The sequence below is a fragment of the Pelophylax lessonae genome (genome assembly GCF_965119305.1).
Source record: "Pelophylax lessonae genome assembly, chromosome: 1".
In the NCBI taxonomy this organism is placed as follows: domain Eukaryota; kingdom Metazoa; phylum Chordata; class Amphibia; order Anura; family Ranidae; genus Pelophylax; species Pelophylax lessonae.
The window spans coordinates 274,785,219-274,811,589 of record NC_138768.1 but is presented as its reverse complement, the minus strand read 5'-3'; the positions used below and the strand labels follow the sequence as shown (position 1 = coordinate 274,811,589).

The 26,371-nt window shown below is 42.9% G+C and overlaps 1 protein-coding gene across 1 annotated transcript in view; it reads left to right on the top strand.

The window, feature by feature from the left end:
- Nucleotides 1-913: 913 nt before the first annotated feature.
- SFI1 (SFI1 centrin binding protein) overlaps nt 914-26,371 on the top strand; it is a gene marked incomplete at its 5' end in the record, with an annotated part of 115,083 nt that continues 89,625 nt past the window's right edge. Inside the window, 6 exons of the mRNA XM_082243328.1 lie at nt 914-1,071; nt 6,443-6,514; nt 20,737-20,847; nt 24,975-25,069; nt 25,994-26,111; nt 26,204-26,306. Coding sequence (XP_082099454.1) covers nt 914-1,071; nt 6,443-6,514; nt 20,737-20,847; nt 24,975-25,069; nt 25,994-26,111; nt 26,204-26,306 — 657 coding nt within the window. The remainder of the gene's footprint in view (nt 1,072-6,442; nt 6,515-20,736; nt 20,848-24,974; nt 25,070-25,993; nt 26,112-26,203; nt 26,307-26,371) is intronic.

The window sequence follows — 26,371 nt, the reverse complement described above, 5'->3', positions numbered from 1 at the left end:
GATTTTTCACACCATACACGTACCAATTCACGGTGGGGACACCGATTTAGATTGGCAGCTTTTTCTACATTTTTTTTTTTTCTTTATTTATTTGATATTTTGGAATTGATTTACTCCTATCAAACCCCTCTGGGTAGCGCATTGATCCTCTTATTTATTTATCTACTCGGTGTAACATCATCTTTCAATTTATTGAAAAAAATTGAGCTATACTGTTTTTTTTTTTTAATTTAAGTGTATTTTTTCCCAAAAAATTGTGTTTGAAAAGCCGCTGTGCAAATACAGTGTGACATTAAATATTGCCATTTAGTTCTCTAGGGTCTCTGCTAAAAAAATAAATATATATACTTATCTATATATATATTTTTTTTTCCCTAGCGCCAATATTTTATTTATATATAAATAATGTTTGGGGGTTGTAAGTAATTTTCTAGCAACAAACACTGATTTTTGATTTGTAAGCAACAAATGTCAAAAAAATGCCTGATCTCCAACTAGTCTTCAGTAGTTTGTGTGTGTTTTATATAGGGATGCCAGCCGCTGAGTGTGCGGTAATGCTCACATGCTGGCGCTAGAGGGCGCAGCCGTATGGTTTTTGCTGCCCGAGGCGTCGTGTGACCAAGACAACGAGCGGGAAGCGGAGCGCGGATGTTGTAGGAGGCGGAACTGGCAGAGTCTGAGGTATAGATGGAGTATCGGTGCGGAGTTCTGAGGGCCGTATTTGTTCACTTAGCCGCCACCGGGCTCAGGTAACGGAGCTGCTACATGGTGTGAGTCAGAAGCTCAGAGGGAATGAATATCATTTGAATGTGACGACACTTGCTGCTGGAAAATAAAAGTGTGAGGTTTTCTCGGTGTGTTCTGACAGACGACGAGCTGTACATTGACAGACAATGTCTTTTCAGGTATAAAGATGAATAATCCTGGCAAAGCCAAGTCCCAGCAGAAGGGTCCGGCCCAGGCTCTCCGAACCCCTGGAAACGTTAGGCCGGCGAGGAGCCGCCGTCCCAGCGAGTACCGCGTCACCTATACCTGGAACCGCGGGGGGAGACTGAAGGAACTGCGACTCAGGTGGGTCGCCCATGTCGCTTTGTTCTGAAATTTGGCTGCAAAATAAATAATATGTTTAGTAGCAGCATTGTCTTTTGGTATTTAAAAATTTGAAGTGACAACGAATCATATCTTGAAAAATAATCTATACCAGGGGTCTGCAACCTTTAAGACAAAAAGAGCCACTTGGACCCGTTTCCGAAGGAAAAATAAAACTGGGAGCCGCAAAACCATTGCAACATTTAAAACAAATATAACACTGCATATATGCCCCCTTTCAATGTAGTGACCAGCGTACATGCCCCCTTTTAATGCAGTGACCAGCATCCATGCCCCTTTCAATGTAGTGACCAGCGTACATGCCCCTTTCAATGGTAGTGACCAGCGTACATGCCCCTTTCAATGGTAGTGACCAGCGTACATGCCCCTTTCAATGGTAGTGACCAGCGTACATGCCCCTTTCAATGGTAGTGACCAGCGTACATGCCCCTTTCAATGGTAGTGACCAGCGTACATGCCCCTTTCAATGGTAGTGACCAGCGTACATGCCCCTTTCAATGGTAGTGACCAGCGTACATGCCCCTTTCAATGGTAGTGACCAGCGTACATGCCCCTTCCAATGGTAGTGACCAGCGTACATGCCCCTTTCAAAGCAGTGACCAGCGTACATGCCCCCTTTCAATGCAGAGACCAGCATGCGTGCGTGCCCCCTTCAAAGCATCACTTCACTTACCTGCCATCACCGTGCCTGGCGTGCTGCTGACTGGAGTCGGGTCTCGGTCGGACGTCGTCTTCTTCTTCCTCGACCTGCATTCACGCCGCTGCCCTCCTCTCTGACGGCGGGCGGGAAGGTGACGTTGGGACGGTGCGTGACTAACGCACGCACCGCCCCCCACACAACGTCACCTGGGATGTCCTCTATGATTGGTCCAGCCTGGACCAATCACAGCCAGGACAGCGCCACAGTGGGGGAGTGTCGGGGCGCATTGCTATGCGCACCGATGACACCCAGAAGGCCACCAATCGGCGGCTCTGCGTGACACACAGTGCGCCTCCTCCCCTCATCCGCCCCGGAGCCGCGGGAAAGGTTTAAAAGAGCCGCATGTGGCTCCGGAGCCGCAGGTTGCAGACCTATGATCTATACACACACACACACACCTCCTTCCCAAGCCTATTGTGACACGTCGCTCCTACATGTGAAAATCCTACTTTTTTTTTTTTTTGCTAGAAAATTACTTAGAACCCCCAAACATTTATATACCGTAAAACCTTGGTTTACGAGCGTTTTGAAAGAGGAGCAAAGTTGTGTTTTTTTTTTTTTTTGTTTAAAATGTTGCCATAATTTGCAAGCACTGTCTTGATAAATGGGCAATATACAAACAGTAGTTTAATGTAAAAAAAAAAATGTTTTAATGTTAAAAAAAAAAAAATACACTCACAATGTTGAGGAGTCTGGTGCAATTCCAAAGGCATTGGTGTACACGGTATACAGTACTGTATGTGGCCAGAGGTCCAGGAGCACCGGTGGCTCCCAGCAGAACTTGGAGACACTCCCAGCTGGGTGGGCGGACATAACGTGAGTTTCGGAGCACCCGGAAGTGACATCAACAGTTCCCTAGTGTCTCCGACTTCTGCAGGAAGCGCTGGGAGCCACCAGCACCCCCGGACCTCTGGCTTATACAGAACTGTATATTGTACACCAGCAGCTTTACTATACAGTACACATACACCAGTGGCTTTGGAATTACACCAGACTCCTTAATGTTGTGAGTGCATTGTCTTTTTTTTTTTTTTTTTTTTGTGGAACAAATCATTTGAGTTTCTATTATTTCTTATGCAGAAATTCGCTTTAACCACTTAAGCCCCGGAAGATTTTACCCCCTTCCTGACCAGGGGGTATTTTGCGATTCGGCACTGCGTGACTTTAACGGACAATTGCGCGGTCGTGCGACGCTGTACCTAAACGAATTTGACGTCCTTTTTTTTCCCACAAACAGAGCTTTCTTTTGGTGGTATTTGATCACCTGTGCGATTTTTTTTTTTTTTTTTTTTTTTTTTTTTTTTTTGATCACGCGCTATAAACAAAAAAAGAGCGTCAATTTTGCAAAAATAACAATATTTTTCAAATTTTTTTTATATGAAATTCCCAAAAAAGAAAAAGTAAAAATCAAAATTTTTTAACATTTTCGGCCAATTTGTTTTATGCTACATATGTTTGGTAAAATCGCAAAAAGCGTATTTTGATTGGTTTGCGCAAAAGTTATCGCGTTTACTAACAAAGGGAAAGATTTTTGTCATTTTTGTTGTTTTTTTTTTAACGCGTAATGGCGGCGATCTGCGTTTTTTTTTTTTTTTTTTTTTTTTGCGGTACTGCAATATTGCGGCGGACAGATCGGACCCTTGACTGATATTTTTGACACTTTTGGGGTTACCAGTGACATTTCTACAGTAATCAGTGCTATATATATGCACTGTTACTGTAAAAATACACTGGCAGTGAAGGGGTTAACTTTATTTGAGAGGGAGGGGCTGTGTGTGTCCCTAGGGGCGTGTTTCTAACTGTGATTGGCTGTGGCTTGAGGTGTAGTTACACTGATCTACGGTTCTACATAGTAGAACCGTATTATCAGTGTCTCTACACAGGGAGAACTGACAGGCAGCTTGTTTACATAAGCTGACTGCCTTTCTCCCTCTCCCCCGACGATCGCAGAGTGACCGGCGGACATCGTGTCCGCCTGTCACACGCGCGGGGGGGTGCGTGACCACGCGGGAGCGCGCCGCTGGCGGCGCGCGCTCGCTCCCCAGACCCTCCCAGGCTAGTGACGTACCGATACGTCACTCTGCCTGTGAGGGGCTGACCGCCGCAGTATATAGTCGTGCGGCGGTCGGCAAGTGGTTAATATACGAGTGCTTTGGATTACAAGCATGCTTGCCATCCAGGGAATTACTGCATATATATTTTTTTTAGCAGAGACCATAGAGAATAAAATGGTGGGTGTTGCAATTTTTTATGTCACGCGATATTTGCGCAGTGTTTTTTTTTGGATTAAAAAAAAAAAAAAAACCCCAGTAAAGTTAGCCCAATTTTTTTGAGTAATGTTGTTATATGTTGTAATGATGCTACACCGAGTAAATAGATACCTAACATGTCACGCTTTAAAATTGTCTGCCCATGGAATGGCCGCAAACTACGATGCCTAAAATTCTCCATAGGCGCTTTAGACACCTTTACAGGTTACCAGTTTAGAGTTCCACAGGAGGTCTGGTGCTAGAATTATTGCTCTCGCTCTGACGTTTGCAACGATACCTCATGTGTGGTGTGATCACCGATTACATATGTGTGTGGGAGTAACGTATGCGTTCACATTTGCACAGTAGGACGGGGAGGGAGCTTTATTTTTAGCTTTTTTTTATTATTATTTATACAAAAAAATATTTTTCACACTTTTTTTTTTTTAAACTAACTTGCTATCACAAGGGATGAACAACATCCCTTGTGACAGGTCCTCTTTATGGAGAGATTTGGGGTCTATTAGACCCCAAATCTTTCCTCCTGGCTTCCCATGCAGCTGATCAGACACAGATTGGTCTGATCGGCTGCTTTGCTGGCCACTGGTGGGCAGGTAAACAATGGGGGGAAGCGGAAGTGACAAACTATTCATCGCTCCCGGTATCCAGGGTTACAGAGAGTGGGGAACGACGTCAGTTCCTCACTTTCTGTACAGGGTAGCCATTGCTGCTGGCCGCATCACTCCCGGGCAACGTGATGGGACCAGGAGAGACGGCAACGGATATTTACATACATACAGCCGATGACGTCATTGGCACATGCGCTCTGAAGGAACCGCTATCCGTGCCCTTTCTTCAGAGTCCTGTGCCGTGACTGGTGGCTCCCGCGTGCATGTGCGGGAGTGACGTCACACGGCCCTGGCCAGTAGCACAGCCGGAGTCCGCAGACCCGGAAGGTAGATGGGTGAAGATGGATGCGGCCTCCAGCGGGGATGATGCAGACTTTGTTTGCAGGTAAGTGTCATATAATGTGCTAATATGTGTTGCATAGTAGCACATTATGCATTTACTTTGCAGTTGAGAAAAAAAAGAACATAAAAACCCAGTTGGTTTACTTCCTCTTTAATGTGGTTGAAAAAAGAAAAGAAAACCAATACACTCAAATAGAAAATCTCCCAAAAACACTATCTAATACCCACAGTTGATCCAGAGCAAGGCAAAAAAAGCATGACCCAATTTGCTTCAGCAGGTAAAAAAAAAATTCTTCCTTACCTCTAAGGCTCCATTCACACCTGAGCGTATTGTTTTCAGGCGTTTTTTCAGGCGTTTTATGGGCGTTTTTGGAGGCAGGCATTGACATCTAACAAAAACGCTGGTAATCAGCCCAAAAAGAAGCTCATGTACTTTTTTCAGCTACAGGCGTTTTGCTTCAGGGGACAAAATGCTCAGATGTGAACAGGGGCCATTGAAATGATTGGGATTTTGCTTGTTGGGTGTTTTGGGTTTTCACAGATGAGCGTTTTATGAGCTGAAAAACGCTCAGGTGTGAACAGGGCCTAAGAGGCATATGCATCCAATACGTAATGGGCCAGTAATCTGTTTTTTCATGAAGTAATTTCCTAGTCCTTTATAATGTTGCCCGTGAGCAATCAAACCTCTCCTTTTCCCCCCTCACTTCCGTTCTCTTTTTTTTTTTTTTTTTGAACCAGCCGTGCATGTTAGTTGCGGTCATGTGTACTGCTTTGTATACACTACAAATCCCATAGTCACTAATCCATTTCAGGAGCGAGCAAAAGAAGGTGGCTGTGTTGTTCCCTACATACAGTGGGACCATGGAGAACAAATGTAGGCACTCTCCAACAAAAACTAAGATCACAGCTGTAAAAAAAATAAAAAAATAGGTACTTATTTAAGTGATTGTTAAGGGTTTTTATTTTTTAACAAAATCTGCAGTGTTATTGCACAGAGCGGTCCCTTGGAGTTCCCCCACCAGCACTGTTAGCCTTTTCCTCCTAAGAGTGCCCCCTCAACAAGTTGTGCGTTGAGGGGTCACTTGTGGTGGCGCATTCCTGAGCCCGACTGTGTCCATCCATAGACACAAATGCTCCCTGCTCCTTCCTTACAGGATTTGACTAACATCACCAAAAGCCTATGGATCCTGCTGCTGCTTGTATCTCCTATAGGACCAGAAAGAAAGGCGCTGCGGACAGGATTGCGGAGGAGATGGGGGAAATTAAGTAGTGGGGCGTTTTTTTTTCTTACCTTGAAAATATACTCCTACATATTTTTTTTTTTTAAAACTAGTGTTTAGTGTTACTTTTGTAACCAAAGCTTGCTAATGCTGTATGAAACCTGCCTTATATGATCAACTTCCTCTCTGCAGACACCTGGCTAGAAAGTTTCTTTATCTCTGGATAAGAAGAACATTTGGAAGGGTTCTGCTATCCACTGCAAGGTAAATATATTCTTACTTTTGCTATGCTTATTCATGTAAATTGTGTGTTTTACCTTAACCCCTTCATGCCTAAAGCCTTTTTTGGACACTTGTTGCTTACAAGTTTTAAATCAGTATTTTTTGCTAGAAAATTACTTAGAACCCCCAAACATGGTGTGTGTGTGTGTGTGTGTGTGTGTGTGTGTGTGTGTATATATATATATATATATATATATATATATATATATATATAATTTTTTTTTAGCAGAGACCCTAGAGAATAAAATGGCGATCGTTGCAATATTTTATGTCGCACTGTATTTGTGCAGTGGTCTTTCAATGCAAATTTTTTGGAAGAAATTCACGAATTAAAAAAAATAAAAGTATAAAGTTAGCCCAATTCTTTTTCATAATGTGACGCCGAGTAAAAAGATACCTAACATGTCATGCTTAAAATTTTCTCGCACACGTGGAATGGTGACAAACTACAATACTTAAGATCCTTAGGCGACGCTTTAAAAAAATGTAACGGTTACATGTTTAGAGTTACAGAGGAGGTCTAGTGCTAGAAGTATTGTTCTTGCTATAACAATTGCAACGATACCTCACAAGTGTGGTTTGAATACTGTTTCTGAATTTTTAAACTGCAACTTGTAAATGTGTTTTTTTTTTTTTTTTTTTTTGATTACTTTTATTGCTGTCACAAGGAATGTAAACATCTCTTGTGACAGTAATAGGCAGTGACAGGTACTCTTTTTATGTTTTTATGCGGGGATCTGGGGTCTATAAGACCCCAAATCCCTTCTTTGCACTTAAAAAGTATTTAAGTTTGGCTGTTTTGAATACTGTCTTTTTTTTTTTTTTTTTTTTGTAAATCTGGCGCCTTTAAGGCTCCAGTAACCGAAAGTGATGTCATGACATTGTTTCTGGGTTTCTACATCGAAGACCTGATCAAAGTCGATTCTGGCTTTGTAGGGGACTCTGGCCAGCCGGCATGTTGCTTGGGTCTCCTGGTGGGACGGGAGACCCAGGCAGAGTGGCGGGAGTGAGGGGGCGGGGTACATCCCCCTCCCGCTGCTTGTGATAGCAGGTAAGCGACTTCTTAGCCGCATTGGTTATCACAAGAAAGCTGAGCATCCATTCTAAAAAACGGTACCGGGGTTATGCCTGCGGCTAGCGGATACAACCCCTTGAAGCCGAAGGACACAAATTTATGTTATGTTGGTGTTAGGGGGTTAAAGTACAGCTCCAGTCCCCCCCACTAAAAAAAGTTAAGTCAGCAGCTACAAATACTGGAGCTGCTTACTTTTACTATAAGGACACTTACCTGTCCAGGGATCCAGCGGTGTCCTCACCTGAGCTGATTCTTCAATTGGCTTCGGATTCAGGCGCCGGCATCTTAACAAAGGGAAACCGTCAGTGAAGCTTTGCAGTTTCACAGCTGGCGTCCCGCAGTCTTTTGGGACCTGTGATGTGTGCCAGAAGGCTGCAGGGGAAGGGGGTGTCGATCTTTCGTTCGGATCGCCGCGGTGATCTGACCAGAAGTGGGAGAGGGTTCCTGTCAAAAACAAAAGTGCCAACTGTTAAGGTGGGGGATGATATTAAACTCTAAACCCTTCCATTGGGTGCAGCTTCTCATCCTTTTAAAACATTCCTATCTTCCTCATTTTGCCAACCTTCCTGTTTTAGGGTGGCTCCTTTCTCCTACAGTGTGCTTTGAAGCTGCACTTAGATGTATGCACTTGGCCAGCTGTGTCCCTCTGTGCTGTGTGCATTAATGCAACACACTATGTCATGGCAAGCCAATCCCCTATGCCACTTCCTCCCTCCTTCAAACTTATTGAGAGACGGTGGCTGGTGTCTGCATTCTCTATCAGTTACCTCATGCTCCGCAAGCCTGTTCCCCAAGAGTAGCTGCTCTGAGGGACCCAAGACCAGTGGTGGTGCTTGGAGAAAAAAGTTTTTGTTCTTTACATGCAGTAAATTGTGTTCTGAGGCAAGTACTTAGGGCTTAGAATTTATTATATAAAAAAGGGGTAAGGGTTTGCCATTACTTTAGGAGCTTCTGAGGCCAATTCACACTTCTCTGTTTCTGTGTAATAAGTTTATACACAATAGCATGTTTGGAATCCCGATGCACAGGAACACCCCCCCCCCCCCCCATAAAAAAAAACAACCTGAAACATTTTTTTCTGACGCAGTACACACAGTAATGTGTTACCATGCACCGTGATGCACTTTAATGCATGTGTTGCCTTAGTGTACTGGGATGCCATTCAAAATGAATGGCAACACCACATGCTAATTCACAAGTTTCTTGCTGTAATGTGCATATTACTGCAGTGCACCTATTCAATGATCCAAGTAAATGCAGATAACATTTACAGTTTGACCTGTTTGGAAGTGTTTTAAATTATTTAGGGCTGAAACACATTTTTGTAGTTGGGTGTGTTGCAGCTCATCACAATGCGCATTAACACACTTTTAAGCGTTGTGCACTGCTTCAGATACAATGCTGCATGTCCGTTTTTTAGCCTATTGTGCATTCTCCTATGGAACACAGGAGTGCAATTCGTTTTGCACACCTGTGACCCGTTTTCAGCAGAGAGCGGGGTGAAGTCGGCTCTCTGCTGACGTCACAGATGTCAGTCCAGGCACCGCGTCATCACGACAACGGCAGTCTGGATCCCCCAGGTGTCTGGACTGACACCCAGCTATGCCTCTCAGCAAGCTGCTGCGAACCTGAGCCGGCCGCTACCCTCCACAGCCCAGCGCTCCAGTGAGCGAGGAGGGGCAGAGTGGAGAGCTGTGCCTGATAGCTGTGACTGATAGACTGAAAGCCATACATCTCTTTTAACTAAACACATTACCACGTAACACGACACACATTAATGTAACAAATGCACAAAAATGGCAAATTGTGAATTTAGCCTTAATTAACTACTTGCTGACAGCCTGCCGTAATATTACTGTGGCAAGGCAGCTCGACTGCATCCAGTCACGTAGTACTACATGACTAGAGTGCATGTGGCTTAGACACAGCGGGAGGCGGGCCGAGGGAGAAGTGGCGGCGATTGCCGCTGCCCTCCCGCGTTCGTCTGGGAAACCGAGAGAAGACCCGCCTGCTTATGTAAACAAAGCAGGTGGATCTTCTCTTAGACAGGCAGGGACAGATCAGCAGTTTCAGCTAAGCTGAAACTGCCTTCTGTCTGTGCCTGTCACAGAACCCCCCCCCCCCCCCCCACATAGTCAGAAGGCATACAGGCATACATTTAACCCCTTTGATCACCCCCAGTATTAATCCCTTCCCTGCCAGTGTCATTTATATAGTAACAGTGCATAATTTTTAGCACTGATTACTGTATTAGTGTCACTGGTCCCCAAAAAGTGTCAAAAATGTCAGTTAGGGGTCCGATCTGTCCACTGCAATGTCGCAGTCCCACTAAAAATCGCAGATCGCCGCCATTATTAGTAAAAAGTCTAAAAATCTATCCTGTAGTTTGTAACCGCTATAACTTTTGTGCAAACCAATTAAAATACGCTTTTTGGGATTTTTTTTTTTTACCAAAAATATGTAGCAGAATACACATTGGCCTAAACTGATAAAAAAAAATTATTGGGAATGTTTTATAACAGAAAGTAAAAAATATGGATTTTCTTTCAAAATTGTCGCTCTTTTTTGTTTATAGCGCAAAATCTAAAACCCGCAGAGGGGATCAAATACCACCAAAAGAAAGCTCGATTTGTGGGGAAAAAAAAGACATCAATTGTATTTGGGTACAGCATCGCACGACCGCGCAATTTTCCGAATCGCAAAAAAATGGCCTGGTCATTAAGGGGGTAAAACCTTCCAGGGCTGAAGTGGTTAAAGTAAATCAAAAGTTTTTTGCTAGTTTTGGATAGAGTAGGAAATTAAACCCCTGGATTTTCTTTTTTTTTTTTCTCTTTGACCCATCAGGGAGATTTTCCTTCACTTCCTATCTCAAGAGGCAACAGGAAGTGAGAAATTATCTCCCAAATGTAAAGTAAATCTGCTCCTAGACAGTAGTTACCAACCGAATTTCCCCTGTATTCCTGTTGCAGTGACCACGAAAGTTTTAGATTTTATACTCCCATACTTGGTGAGAATGGCCACCAGGACACAGAGGATGAATCTTTCCAGTGGGTACACAAAAAGCAGTAAAAACATGACGAGATCCTAACCATTTCCAGCTCTATCCATAATGAATAAAAACATGGCTAAGGATACAATTTTATATTTCAATATTTTAGTTGGGCTAATACGATAATATCAAAAAGGGAGAACTTTTGAACAATAGTGCAAAGAGGTATGAGATCAAATACAAGTACAGGAATGTATTTTCTTCAAGTTGTTTATAAACATAGAATCTCCTAATGGTAAACAGGGATATCCCAGAAATGAGTAATCTCGATTGAAATTATCAGTCGGGGTAACAAAACAGTATATATGAGTATGAGAAAAGAAAAAAAAAAAAAAAGATAAAGCGGAACCCATCGTACATTCCTATTTGTATCGTCAGTATAGAACTATAATGTTCCATCAAAATATTATGTAATTATTGAAGAAATCAGATAAGCGAAGAGAGGAGAAATTGTGAGAGACAGAAGAAAAAAGGGGAGTAGATCAGGGAAAAGTGAAGGAAAGAAGAAGTCAGTCAGTTTCATTAGGGTATGGATAAGTATCATATCCATATATCCCATGTTGCATCAAATTTCTTGGTGGAGTTGTGAAGAATACAGGTAAGTTTATCATTCACCATTATCCAGTTAAGTTTATTCTTCACGTATTCAAGGGGAACCATCGACTGCTTCTAGTATTTAGCAATAGTTTTTCTGGCTGCTAAGAATATATAGGTAATGAGTTTTGTCAATTTCTTGGAAACCTCCTTGGGAAGTTTTTGAAAAAGCGCTGGTTCCGGGGATCTAAGGATATTATCCCCTGTCACTAAGTGTATCAGATTAAATACACAAATTCAGAATGTGCATTGTCACCAAACATGATACATTGTACCAATCTGGCCACAGTACCTAAAGCAAATGGGAGATGCAGATGGGTGCATCTTCGCAACTCTGGTCGGGAATAGATATCAACGTAGGAGCGTTTTAATAGTTTGCTTCAATTATTGTGTTAATGGATATTTTGTATAATGCACAGGCAATATCTTGCCAGACAATTCAAAAGTGGTATTCAAGTCCTGTTCCCTTTGAGACATATAAGGGAGTTTAGTGGTTGGATCAGTAAGAGTGGCATATACCGTAGAAGACCAGGAGGTTCTTCATTTGACAAGATAATTCAAAATTTGTAATTGTAAAAGGTCTCTTTAGTAGAGTTTAGTTCGTATAAAAGAAATAAGCTGATTGTGTCGGAATAATCCACTCGAGGGCATTTGTAGCGTATCTTTAAAATATTGTAAAGAGTGTGGTTGGTCGCCATTGAAGTAGTCACCTATCCTGGAAAGCACCTTATTAGGCCACCAAAGGAATGGCATTGGAGTCATGCCGGGAAAGAACTCAGGGTTGCAAGACAGGGGGGCCAGTGGAGTATGTGGAGATGCCAGGGGTTTTCAATATTTTACTCCATCCCAAACTGCTAGGGAATGGGACAGGGTAGGGAAAAAAAAGGGGGTAAAAGTGGCCAGGAAGGCACATTAGGGAACCAACGGCAAAAGGGTGGCATGAGAGAGCTTCAGTAGAGACCCAAAGAGGTGTGGATCCAGTGGTGGCTGGTGCTCAACATTTTTGGGGGGGCGCAAACAGAAAAATGTAATAGGCATTGCTTTGCGGCAAAAAACGCTGTAAAAAATTGCGTGACTTTGAGGTCGCAAAAGTGTGAAAGGGGCCTTCAGTAATTAAGGTATAGCGTGCCCCCTTTCAATGCAGAGAGATCAGCGTGCCACCTTTCAATGCAGAGAGAACAGCGTGCCCCCTTTCAATGCACAGTGACCCCCCCTTTCAATGCACAGTGACCCCCCCTTTCAATGCACAGTGACCCCACCTTTCAATGCACAGTGACCAGCGTGCCCCCTTTAAAACAGTGACCAGTGTGCCCCCTTTCAATGTAGTGACCAGCGTGCCCCCTTTCAATGCAGTGACCAGCGTACATGCCCCCTTTCAATGCAGTGACCAGCGTACTTGCCCCTTTCAATGCAGTGACCAGCGTACATGCCCCTTTCAATGCAGTGACCAGCGTACATGCCCCCTTTCAATGCAGTGACCAGCGTACATGCCCCCTTTCAATGCAGTGACCAGCGTACATGCCCCCTTTCAATGCAGTGACCAGCGTACATGCCCCCTTTCAATGCAGTGACCAGCGTACATGCCCCCTTTCAATGCAGTGACCAGCTTACATGCCCCCTTTCAATGCAGTGACCAGCTTACATGCCCCCTTTCAATGCAGTGACCAGCTTACATGCCCCCTTTCAATGCAGTGACCAGCGTACATGCCCCCTTTCAATGCAGTGACCAGCGTACATGCCCCCTTTCAATGCAGTGACCAGCGTACATGCCCCCTTTCAATGCAGTGACCAGCTTACATGCCCCCTTTCAATGCAGTGACCAGCGTACATGCCCCCTTTCAATGCAGTGACCAGCGTACATGCCCCCTTTCAATGCAGTGACCAGCGTACATGCCCCCTTTCAATGCAGTGACCAGCGTACATGCCCCCTTTCAATGCAGTGACCAGCGTACATGCCCCCTTTCAATGCAGTGACCAGCTTACATGCCCCCTTTCAATGCAGTGACCAGCTTACATGCCCCCTTTCAATGCAGTGACCAGCTTACATGCCCCCTTTCAATGCAGTGACCAGCGTACATGCCCCCTTTCAATGCAGTGACCAGCGTACATGCCCCCTTTCAATGCAGTGACCAGCGTACATGCCCCCTTTCAATGCAGTGACCAGCGTACATGCCCCCTTTCAATGCAGTGACCAGCGTACATGCCCCCTTTCAATGCAGTGACCAGCGTACATGCCCCCTTTCAATGCAGTGACCAGCGTACATGCCCCCTTTCAATGCATTGACCAGCGTACATGCCCCCTTTCAATGCAGTGACCAGCGTACATGCCCCCTTTCAATGCAGTGACCAGCGTACATGCCCCCTTTCAATGCAGTGACCAGCGTACATGCCCCCTTTCAATGCAGTGACCAGCGTACATGCCCCCTTTCAATGCAGTGACCAGCGTACATGCCCCCTTTCAATGCAGTGACCAGCGTACATGCCCCCTTTCAATGCAGTGACCAGCGTGCGTGCCCCCTTTCAATGCAGAGATCAGTGTGCGTGCCCCCTTCAATGCAGTGACCAGCATACATTCCCCCAATGCAGAGATAAGCGTGCGTGCCCCACTTCAATGCAGTGACCAGCGTACATGCCCCCGTTCAATGCAGTGACCAGCATACATTACCCCAATGCAGAGATCAGCGTGCGTGCCCCCTTACTTACCTGGAGCAGCAGTGGCGACGGGCGGCTTCTCCTCAGTCCCCGGGCGCGGCGCTCCTGAGTCCCGGTGGCACGTCTCCTCCAGTCCTCCCACTCCCGCCGCCTCCTCGGCCAATGGCATGGGGTTTGCCTTGCAGCCAATCAGGAAGCGCGTTGGCCAGGAGGAGTATCGGTGTGACAATAGCGAATTTTCATTCGCTATTGTCACACAATGGGTGGGCTCGGGGCGCACTACTCTGCGCCCCGGCTCCACCCTTTGCATCACCCTATTAGAGCCTCTGGCTCTAATCAGGTGATTTAAAAAAAAAACCCATTAAGCTCCATGCGTCCGGCGCCCCTGCATGCAGATTAGGGGGCCGGACGCATGGATAGGGGGGGCGGCGCCCCTGCGCCCTCAATACACCGGCCGCCACTGTGTGGATCCCTTGGCCGTTGTATAGGACAGCTGGATATTTGAGGAGCTTGATAATAAGCTTGTAAATTAGGGAAGCCAAGTCCACCATTCGGTTTTCGAAACCTAGAACGTCAGTTTATTTATTCTAGGTTTTTTTATTGTCCCAAATAAAACAAAGAACTTTTGATTGTAAACGCTGCAAGTCTCTTTGGGACAGCAATCGGTAGGGTTCTAAAATAGTAAAGAATTCTGGGTAGAAATGTCATTTTAATAGAGTTAATTCTGACAAACCAAGATCAGGGATAGTCTGCCCACCGTCAAAGATCTTCCCAAAGTCGGCAAAAGAGTGGAGGATAAAGCTGGATACACACTATACAACTTTTGTTGGTAGATTTTCTTTAGATTTACCTTCAACTATGTAGTGCAAGGGCCTGTCTGATTGAATATAAATTGAAAGTGTTTAGGTCTGATCTCATATTATATGGTTTTGGTAAATCTAAAGGAAAAAATCTTCAGAAAATTGTATAGTGTGTATACAGCTTAATTAGCCGGATAGAGAGTGACAGTTGAAGGAGTCAATTAAATCCCTAAATGGGGAAGGGAGTGTAGTGCCCATTGAAAGTTTTATAAGTGTTGCTTAAGGTTTGCATCATCGAGGGAGGTAAAGAAATATTAAGAGCTGTTGTTTTTTGGGAGTTCAGAGACAGTCCTGAGAGTTGGGAAAATTGGTGTAGCAAATTCAGTAGATTAGGTAGGATAGTTTGAGGGTTAGTGACATACATGAGGATGTCATCGGAAAATAGGGAACATTTATGCTCCTATTGCGTACAACATATACCATGTATGCTAGGGTGGGATCAAAACGCTATGGTTAAAAGTTCAACTGCCAATGCAAATAGCAATGGAAAAAGTGGGCAGCAGTTCCACATCAGTTAAAAAACGAAAGCAACTTAAAACCCTTAATGGAAACCTGAGCTGACGGATTGCTGTAAAGCATTTTCAGTAGTGAAATAAAGGTAGAGCCAAATCCAAATGCCTCTAGAGTGGTAAATAATCCCAATTTAGGCTATCAAATGCTTTATGAAGGCCTAATGGAAGAAGTAACATTTCTCTAGGTAGAGAAGAATCCCAGTTGGAGCATAGCCCAGAGATCAAGGCTAAAGACCGATGGATCTGATCTAATGTTTGGCATTTGTTTATAAAGCTGGATTGATCTTTATGGATATAGTGCGCTAGAAAAAGTGCCTAGATGTAAAGCTAGAAGTTTCGTTAGAAATTGAGGTCACAATTGAGTCTTTATTCGGTTTGGGTATAACGCTGATGAAGGTCCTATTGTAATCAAATGGAACCTTTCCGCTGTCACGTAAGGAATTAAAATTGAGAGTCATATAAAGGGTCAACTGTTCAGAAAATTTTTATAGTAGTTTTTGGGGAGACCTTCGGGACCTGGTGATATATTTAAGGACAATGTTTTGATAGTAGTGTGAATTTCTTCGAATTTAATGGTTAATCCATGAGCTCCCTATGGAATTCTGTGAGAGATGGCAAAGGTAAGGTATTCAGGAACCTATTAATAAAAATGGAAACAGGATCTTGAGGTGGATTATATAATTTGGTATAAAAATTCTGAAATTCTTGAAGGATTTTTTGGGGATTTTGAGAGAGATTGCCTGCTGAAAGTCTAATTTTTGGAAGGGCTGTATGTGTGTTTCTGGGGTGAGGTAACATCGAGGCCGGTTGGTCACACCAGGTAAAAAAATGTATGATTAGCCCAGTGTAAAGCCTCGTACACACGCAACGAATTTCCGCCGACCGGTCGTCCATCTTTTGTCCAGAGTGGTGTTTTGTTGGTTGGAATGTGCTCTAGACTGCACACGAATTTTCCCGCACGACAGAATTCTTTTAACTCTTTAGAAGTGATGTCATGTGTTGGTTTGCTTTATTTGTGTTCTTTCTTCTCTGAGCATGCCCAGTCTTGCTCATAAGGTTTTTCCCTGTCGAAATCAGTACGAAAATCGGACGTGTTTTGACGGAGAACAAAAATTTTATAGCCTGCACACCAGAATTTTTTCGGCCGAAAAGTCGGAGTCGGTTGTCGGAAGCATTATACTAACACGAAAATACATACGAAAATTCCCGGCCGAATTTCGACTTGTGTGTACGGGGCTTTAGTCTTTCTTTGCCTTTGTAGTTAGGCAAGTATTAAGTTCCGTGTGAGCTTGTTCAAGTTTGTTCAGTAGGTCAGGGTAGGGGGAACGTTTGTTGGTCAGCTAGAGCTTCGTATTCCTTGGTTTTGGCAGTAATTACCTCGTTGTGAGTCTAGATGATAGCTGAATCAGAAAACCCCCGGATAGAAGCTTTATGTGCCGCCCAGTTGATAGCGGGGTTAGTGTCTTCTGCTTTATTAGTATCAAAGTAGGTTTTCAAGTGGGAGCTGATATCTAGACAATGGGATTCATTACTGAGTATAGATTCATTCAAATGCCAATGAGATTTTGATCGTCAATTTAGAGAACAGTAAAAAAACAAGGTCATGGTCAGAAAGTAGTCTAGGTAACTGTCCTGAAAGAAGAAATATATGGTCAATACAGGAATAGCGGTTGTGTGCTTTAGAAAAATGAGAGTAGCCTTGAGCAGTAGGATTAGCCTCACTTCTAGGGTTAATAAGATCATGGTAGTGTAACAGTTGAGCAAATTCGTGGCTCTTTTTAAGGGGGGTTTAGCTAAGTTGTATGGGATCTGTCTAAAATTTGATCTAGCGCCAAGCTAGTCATCCGCTAGAATAACATCTCCTTCGAACTCTGGAGCTAAAGTATCGAAGTAAGGAGTGGAGACAGGCCACCTGGTTCATATTGGGGGCATAGTAAACCAAAAATGTTACTAAATTCTCTCCCGGGTGTCTCTTCACCAATAAGTAGCGCCCTTCCTTATCTTTTAGTATTTTAGTTTCTGTAAAGGAGAGCCGTCGTGACAATGCGCCACCCCTCGTTTTTTTTCTCTGTAGCATTAGCAAAGTAACAAACGGGATAATCTTTATGTATACTGTATAGCGGGGAGTGAAAGAAGTAGTGAAGTGTGTTTCCTGAAGGGCTTTAAAATTAGCACCTAGTGATCTATAGTAATTAATTACTTTAATGTGCTTAAAGGGGGAGCCCAGCCCCTGAACATTATGGGAAAGCAGTCGCATGGTTCCAGGGGAGTTCTTTAACTTGGACACGGTAAAGGATTAAGATAGCTGTAGACAAGTAGACTTCCCCACCAACAATTTGCATTAATTTCATGACACATTGGAATCCAAAAGAAGTTCCAACTGACCCTCCGGAAGGAAAAGGAAAAAGGATTAGTACCAGAAAAATAAGCGAGAAGAAAAAAAGGTAAAATATACATGGGCCTAAGGATACCCAGTGTCAAAGGGTGTAGCATAATGATTAATTGACCAACTGAAATAGTGAGTATTAATACCACTTGGTCCAGAACTCAAATTATTGACCCGTGGAAGTCTCTGCCAAAGTTCACCAATGGGAAGAGTCAAACAAATTGGGAGTGTGCATAGCCTCCTCCCGACACAGGTGTTAACTAGTAGAGAAAATAAAGGCCCTCTTAGTAGCCCCTAAGCAGCCTAAGAAAACAAAAAAGTAAAACAATGACTATAAGTCAACAATTCATAAATGCATGGTGCAGAACTAAAAAAGGGAATCTGCAAACCAAAAGGTCCAAGGTCACCTAGGAAATAAAAACACCACGTTTAAGGCACATAAAGGACAGCAACCAAACCAGATAGCGGCTAATGTCCCATAAAATGACCACTGAGAAGCCACCACCATAAAAGAATCGGCTGGCGTTGTTCAAGAAATTCTCAGGTAACTGGGTGTGGAGTTGCAGTTTTCTTTGATGATGGGGAGGACCAAAGAGGAGAATTTTTTTCACCATCCGCGAAAAGAGGAGAAGTAAAAAGATCTGCTGTAATAAGTGAATTGCAGCTGGAAAGGATAGTTCCATTGGTAACGACTGTCACATTGAACCAGTAAAGAAAGTAAGGGTTTGAACGCTCTCCTTTTTTGAATCGTAGCTTGTGAGATGGCCGCAAAAATCTGGATTTTCTAGCCTTCAATTTCCAGATCAGGATGCTCCCTAGCCTCTTGCATGATTGCTTCCTTGACTCTGAAGAAATGGGGTTTCACAATCACGTCTCTAACTAAGGCCCTTTGTATGCGGTCAATCTCCATATGGATTTCATCAATATCTGGTACAGCAGATTGCATCAAGGAGTAAGTGATAGAAGTGAGGTCTTTAACCGTTTCTGGCAATCCCTGTATATGGAAATTCTACCGCCTGACACGATACTCAAGATCATTTAATTTTAGTGTTAGCTTCTTCTAAGCGATCATGAAGATCGGTGATCATAGAGGAATTTTGCACCACTCTGTGGACAGTATCATCAACTTTAGATTCAATGCTGTCCAGGCGACATCCCCAAGCTTGGAAGTCTTGTTTTAAATTGGAGGCTAATTTAGTGGTAGCTTTCTCCAATTCCCTCTGCAGCATATCAGCAAAGCGGGCAAGAAGAATAGTGTCAGTGGAGTATAGTAATGGTGCTGGAGACCCCTCAGGGCTATCGGCATCATGTCCCTTTCCAGAGCAGAGGAGGTGTGGGAGGCCTGGCCTTGAGATTGCACAGAGGGATCTAGCAGGGCTGGAAGGGACGTTGGGAAAGTCCGGTGGCTCACCTGAGGATGGATGGACCTTGGAGGAATCCTTGTTGCGTGCCTCTGAGCCAGGGGGTTTCATTTTATCTTGCTGTGGCTGCAGCTGCACCATTCCTGCATGTGTGCTGGCACCGGTCGCCATCTTGGGTCCCTTCCCATGTGCACGAGGTGGGTAGCGGGGGTTGGTTTTGGTCTTCCCCGCTGACCGGGATGACGTAGAGCGGGTCTCCGTCTTGTCCGCCCGCTGCCTCACCACTGTACCAGAGCGAGCCGAGAGAGAGGGGCGCTATTGTAGGCTGTTTGTGCCGTGAGTGTGCGGAGCAGTTCAGGCTTCCATTTGCTCCTTCCGCCAGCGCATGCGCTCATAAGGATACATATTAAAGCGATTGTTATCCCCAACACTTCATATTCCCGATTATGTTGCTGCTGTAACATGTACTTGTTTGAGAAAGTATTCTGTTCTTTGTATTGCTTCCTTTATGTGAAATCCCTGGTGTTTCTGCTTGTCCCCTTGCTTTCATATTAAAAACTGACCACACCAAGCGGGAGAGTGGTCCGTTCCCTAGCCATGCTGGGAACCCAGTGTGCTTTCCTCCAATGATCAGACTTGTCCTGACATGCCCCCGCTACACAACCATTCACTGGGAAGCTCAGTGTGCTGCTGCGTTTTCTCCCCCTCAGCTCCTATGCAGCTGAGAACAGAGGGGATGTAATCACCGTTGAGGGGAAAAAAGTATGTTTGTTTTTTGTTTTTTTGTTTTATATCTATACAAAAATGATTTGCCTTTCATTTTTATTTTAAATTCAATGGGTTGTTTTACAAGGGGAATGGTTACAAACGCATTAAGTCACAAAAACTGCCAAATAATCTGGCTTGGCCAGTAAGACCCCTTTCACGTGAGTACCGGGCAGGCGGATGTAAACAGGTGTGCATCGATTTGCATTTGTCAACTTGGAGTCCATCTAGGTATGAAAAAGTAAAATGGGAAAGGGTCATCATCCATTTCCTTTTTTCTTTTTTTTTCTGGCATAAATGTAACGAATCAGAGGTAGTCAGATGTAAGCAGGCACATGGCCTTATACATATACCTGCTGATACACCTAACATGAGTCCATTAAGCTGTGGGAGGGCAAAACTGATCAGACGCAAAAGGTCAAACAATTGACATCCATAACATTTGGCTCCAATTTAACAGGGGATCTGTTCAAAGATCCCTGGAGTGAACATGGCTGTTGTGAAAGATCTTTAAGAATGTTTATTTTTATTACTTTCTGAATCTGTAATGCCATTGAAAGTCTTTTGAATGTGAAATGCAATTGGTCCTCATTTTATAGTAATCTAAATTATGAATTGTAAAAGCATAATACTAAGGATTGGGCACTTTTGCCTTTTTACCGATTACACCGGATATTTATTTATTACAGGTATTTATAAAGCGGCAAGATTTTACGCAGTACTGCTCATACTGAATATTAACATTGGCCCCTCTCCTCAAGGAGCTTACAATCTAAGGGCTTGTCCCACATATATACCTACTAGAACCCATTTGAACAGGAACTAATTCACTCACCAGCATGTCTTTGGAATGTGGGGGGAACCCATGCAAACAAAGGGAGAACATGTAAATTAAAGTATATTATTTAAATTTTTGTATGTGTCTATTTATAAAAATTACATCTCTTTAGGCAACATTATATCCATGGCTTGCTGCGTTTCTGCTTTGCCCAATGGAAGGAGGAGTGGTGGATAGCATGTAAAGAGTGGAGGCTTGAGATTCGAGCTGACTGCCATTACAGGTAACAAGGTTTTGTGTGTGTGTTCCTTTTATATGGTCTTTTTTACTACTTAATGCGGCGCTGTCAAATAGTGTATGTGAACTATATCAAGCAAGAGCCTACCTGTAAATAACAGAGGAAATTGTTTTCCTGCTGCCTGTGCTACATAAGTCCATTTTTTACTCCAGATAAATGATGCTCTTTACTCACGCTTCTGGGGATGTCCACTGCTGCTGACTGGTTCCTCTTGCTGGCTTCCATGACATGAGAAACCAGTGAAAGCCGCAGGGCACCATAAAGAACAATTGTTTTGGAAATGTCTTCCCAAGCAGACTTTGGGGGACCATGTCTCATGACTAGAGCAGAGTTCAGTGGCACGAGTAGTGGGAAGCTAGGTATTCTCTCTGTTCTTTTACAGGTACAGTAAAACCTTGGATTGCGAGCATAATTCGTTCCGGAAACATGCTTGTAATCCAAAGCACTCTTGTATCAAAGCGAATTTCCCCATAAGAAATAATGGAAACTCAGATGATTCGTTCCACAACCATTTATTCATAAGTCCTTCAGTTTATAGTCCATATAAAAAGATTATAGCATTGCGATAGGTTGTGTAACCATAAAATTTCCATCCACAAATAGCTGCTTCCATAAGGGGATTAGAAGCAAAATCCAGCAGGAGCTACAGAATATAAAAGAGAAGAGAGGCGCCTCTAAGTGTAGCAATATGGTTCCATTTAATGAAGGTTCAATATTTAGCAACTCACATGGTTGATGAATAAAACAGGCACTTCTAAGTATGCAGGCATCCGGGGTAAAGCTGTCCACATAGACTATCTTCTGCACCGCTGGCTACCAGTCTGTAATCCTGACCGGGAAGACCACCCTGCAGTAAAGCGATCTGAAAGCGAGGGGCAGCATGGAAAGGATGACGTAGATGTCGGTGCGGAGGATGGTCTATGTGGACAGCTTTACCCCGGATGCCTGCATAACTAGATGTGCCTGTTCCAATCATCAACCATGTGAGTTGCTAAATGTTGTACCTTCATTAAATTTAACCATATTGCTACACTTAGAGGCGCCTCTCTGCTCTTTTATACTTAGCTGTGACTTGAGACTACTTGTATATCAAGACATCGCTTGTATATCAAGTCAAAATGTATTTAAAAAATTTTGCTTGTCTTGCAAAGCGCTCTTAAACCAAGTTACTCTCAAACCAAGGTTTTACTGTATATGTTTGCTTGATAAGGTTTATGTGTGTCAAACTCAACACCTGCCAAAGCCTTTTATTTTGTTTTAGATAGCGTGTCTCTCAGGTCTTTGTTAGGGAGATTAACGTTACTTCCTGTCAGGCGAGAAAGTAATAGGGACATACAAAAACAGTGGAGAAGGGTTAGAACTACTAACAATGGTTATAACTCTTCTCTGCTCTATCAAAAACAAAAACCTGCTGGACTTGGGATTTAATTTACTTTTCTCTTCATGTTCATAGGAGGACAATGCATTACTTTGGGGATATATGCAGTCCTTCTATTCAGTAGGACACCGATAATGGTTGTTGCTTTCTTTTTGGCCTATACTTCTGTTTTAGCCTCAGGATGCTCAGTGTTTTTAGCAGGCAGATTTAAGTGGACCTTTCAGGTTTATTAATTTTGTATGTTCTCATTTTCCTGACAGGTTTTTGGGGTTGAAATAATATTTATCTATACTTTCCTTTTTTTGACAGTTGAGAGAGATATATTATATATGTGTATATATATATATATATATATATATATATATATATATATATATGTGTGTATGTGTGTGTGTGTTATATATATATATATATATATATATATATATATATATATATATATATATATATATATATATATATATTTTTTTTTTTTTCTATTTTTATTTATTTATTCTTCTCCATGCATATAGACATAGTGAATTGTGAAGGTTTCGCTACGAATTGTTTTAGTCCCGGTTCACACTATATTATGCGAATCTATACATGCATATATTCAGAAGCTATAGGACAAACAATGAATCAAGTAAAATGGTTGAATGCTTTGCAATATATGCATAAGCTATTGATATGGGAGGTATTCTTCCCAGCGCAGGCAGTTCACACTGCCATATGCGAATCGCTGGGGGTGTCAATTCAAAGTTAACGACACCCCTAGATCAGTTCACATATCGCAGTGCGAACTGACATTCGGACATGAATCGGATTGCATAAGTGTGAACCACCATGCGATCCGATTCTGGTGCGGACCCAAAAAAGGGCCCTGTGCGTGTTTGTGCCGAATCAGATGCAAATTCAGCCATACTATCTGTATGGCTGAATTCGCATCGCACAGACATCGCATGTGATTTTCAGAGCAGTGCGCTCCGAATAACATGCTATGTCTGCCATCGCACTAATGTGAACCGAGCCTTAGACACACTTTTTTCCACAAAATATACTAAATAGCAATTGTACCGATATTGAAAACTCTACTTTTTGTAAGAATTTAGCAGCAAAACCTTTCATCTCTTAACCAACCACCCCTGAATGCTTATGCATGTGGATATTGGTGACATAACTGAAGTGACTTTGATGTGCAAGCTGTGCTGGAAAGCCTAAATTTAGCTTTTCTTTGCTGCTTGACTAAGGGAATACCTGGCCTTCTGTAGATAAATTAGAGCAGTGTTTTTTTTCCACTGATTATGCTTAAGTGAATAGGCAGCTTGGTAGCACTTTTTATAAAAAGTGCTAACGTAACCACTTCCTGCTAAGCGTATGTGTATATACACTCACCTGCTACGTTATTAGGTACACCCGTTCGATTGCTTGGTAACACAAATTGCTAATCAGTCAATCTTATGGCAGCAAAACATGCATTTAGGCATCTAGACTTGGTGAAGACGACTTGTTCAAACCGATCATCAGAATGCGGAAGAAAGAGGATTTAAGTGAGTTTGAATGTGGCATGGTTGTTGGTACCAGGTGGCCTGGTCTGAGTATTCCAAAAACTATCTATTGGGATTTTCACACACCACCATCTCTAGGGTTTACAGAGAATGGTCTGAAAAAGAGAAAATATCCAGTGAGCGGCAGTTGTGTATACGAAAATGCCTTATGATAGGCAACAGTAAGGGTATGCAGAATACCATCTTTGAATGCACAACGCAGCGAACCTTAAAGCAGATGGGCTACAGCAATAGAAGACAACAGCGGGTGCCACTCCTGTCAGATAAGAACAAGAAACTGAGGCTACAATTTGCACAGGCTCACCAAAATTGGACAATAGAAGATTGTAAAAAACGTTGCCTGGTCTGATGAGTCTCGATTTCAGCTGACACATTCAGATGGCAACACATTCAGATGGCAGGGTCAGAACTAAGCGTAAACAACATGAAAGCATGGATCCATCCTGCCTTGTATCAACGGTTCAGGCTGGCGGTGGTGTAATGGTGTGGGGAATATTTTCTTGGCACACTTTGGGCCCCTTATTACCAACGAGCATCGTTTAAATGTATTGTTGCTGACCATGTCCATCCCTGTATCACTACAGTGTACCCAGCTTCTGATGGCTCCTTCCAGCAGGATAATGCACCATGTCACAAAGCTCAAATCATCTCACCACTGGTTTCTTGAACATGACAATGAGTTCACTGTACTCCATAAGCCTCCATGGTCACCAGATCTCAATCCAATGGAACAGGAGCTATGCATCATGGATGTGCAGCTGAAAAATCTGCAGGAACAGAATATCAATATGAACCAAAATCTCTGAGGAATGTTTCCAACACCTTGTTGAATCTATGCCACAAAAAAATTAAGGTAGTTCTGAAAGCAAAAGGGGGTCCATCCTGGTACTTGCAAGGTGTACCTAATAGTGGCCAGTAAGTGTACATGGCTTCACTGAAGTTGGCTTCTTTCATATTTGTGATTGATGCATTTACTCAGGTAGCAGTAAAAAAGGGAAAGAATAAAGTAGCCACTTGTTCAGCATTGCAAAAACATTGACTAATTTGTCCAGTATATAGCAGACGATTGTACTTTTTTGTATTCTCTATGTATTTACCATTATTAGCTGAAAAGTTAATGCATCTGCTTTCTTTTGCTACGTTTGGAGTAATATTTGGTATGTTTACTATGTGTGTTAATATTTTAGGTATATTTGTTACAAGATGTGTTTCTTTGCATGGAGGAAATTTGTGCAGACACAGCGGGTGACTAAACAGAAATATCATGTTGCAAAGCGCCATGGTAAGAATTCTACCAGACAATAATGTTCAGCACTCCACGCCATGCTAGACTTGGACCTTCGCTTAAAACAAGCTTACCTAGAAATTACACCAGGAACTCAGAAGAAAGCCAGATTTTCTCTGGACAGCTATAGACTTGAAATTGTTAGAAATTTTTTTTAGTGAAAAAGGAAATTCTCTAAGATTATTAAAAATTCAAATTCAGCCGCTACAGATACTGTAGCTGCTGGTTTTTAAAAATCAGTAAATCAATACTATTTTTCCTAACACTGTGGGTCCCCAGTATTTCCATGTTGGGTTTGGGAGTTGGCTGTGACTTCCTAATGAACCACAGCTGGCTCCACACCGCCCATGTGTAGGGAGCATGTACCGTAGCCTCCTGGGACCTGTGACATTAGAGGGTTGAGACAAAAAAATTGACACACGGGGGTGCTTACATTAGTCAGCTTTTATTAATTTCCTCCCAAAATGAAACAAAACTATTGCTGTAATTGTGTTGAAAAGTGTTATCTGGTGTTCAGCTTCAATTTGTTTGTCAAGTCAATCTAAATCTGCTAGTGCATCCAAATGTTTCCTCATATTGATTATGCTTTACAAAGGTGTCTCTGTTGCTTCTCCACTGGAGAGGAGATGCCCTTAGACAGGAAGTTTTACTGGCATGATCACCAGGTGCACTAAACCAACAAAAAAACAGACGGGGGGGGGGGGGGGGGGATGAATGCAGCCATCACATGTAAGCATATAATAATTTTTTGGGGGGTTCAGTACTGCTGAAAATGTTTTCACCAGTGCACATATATATATATATATATATATATATATATATATCTCAGTACTTTCTATTTATGAAATTAAAATAAAAAAATTGGCATTGTTGTGAAGCTGTAACTTTTTTCCATTTTTTTGGGATATTTTCTGTTCACAGCCCACAAGCAGATCATGCATCAGGCATGGCATCACTGGATTATCTATGTGCAAATCCGCAGATCCAAGTATCGCATGCTCTCAGAAGCTCTGGAGTTTAGACAAAATGGAGACCTACAGTGAGTTGACAGTAACTGTAGACTACCTACTGTTTGGAATTCTTACTATACAAACTGTCAGACTAATCCGCCATGTTTATTTTTTTTACCAGCAATACTTGGCACATGTGGGTGGTCCAGTTCCAACGTAGACAAAGAATCCACGAAATGGAGACTCTGTCCTTAAAACACTGGGCTCTGAGCCTGCAAATGAGGGTATGTCAGACTATGTGAATATAATCTTCTCATTTAAAATCATGTTCATGCCTATACTTCTTACA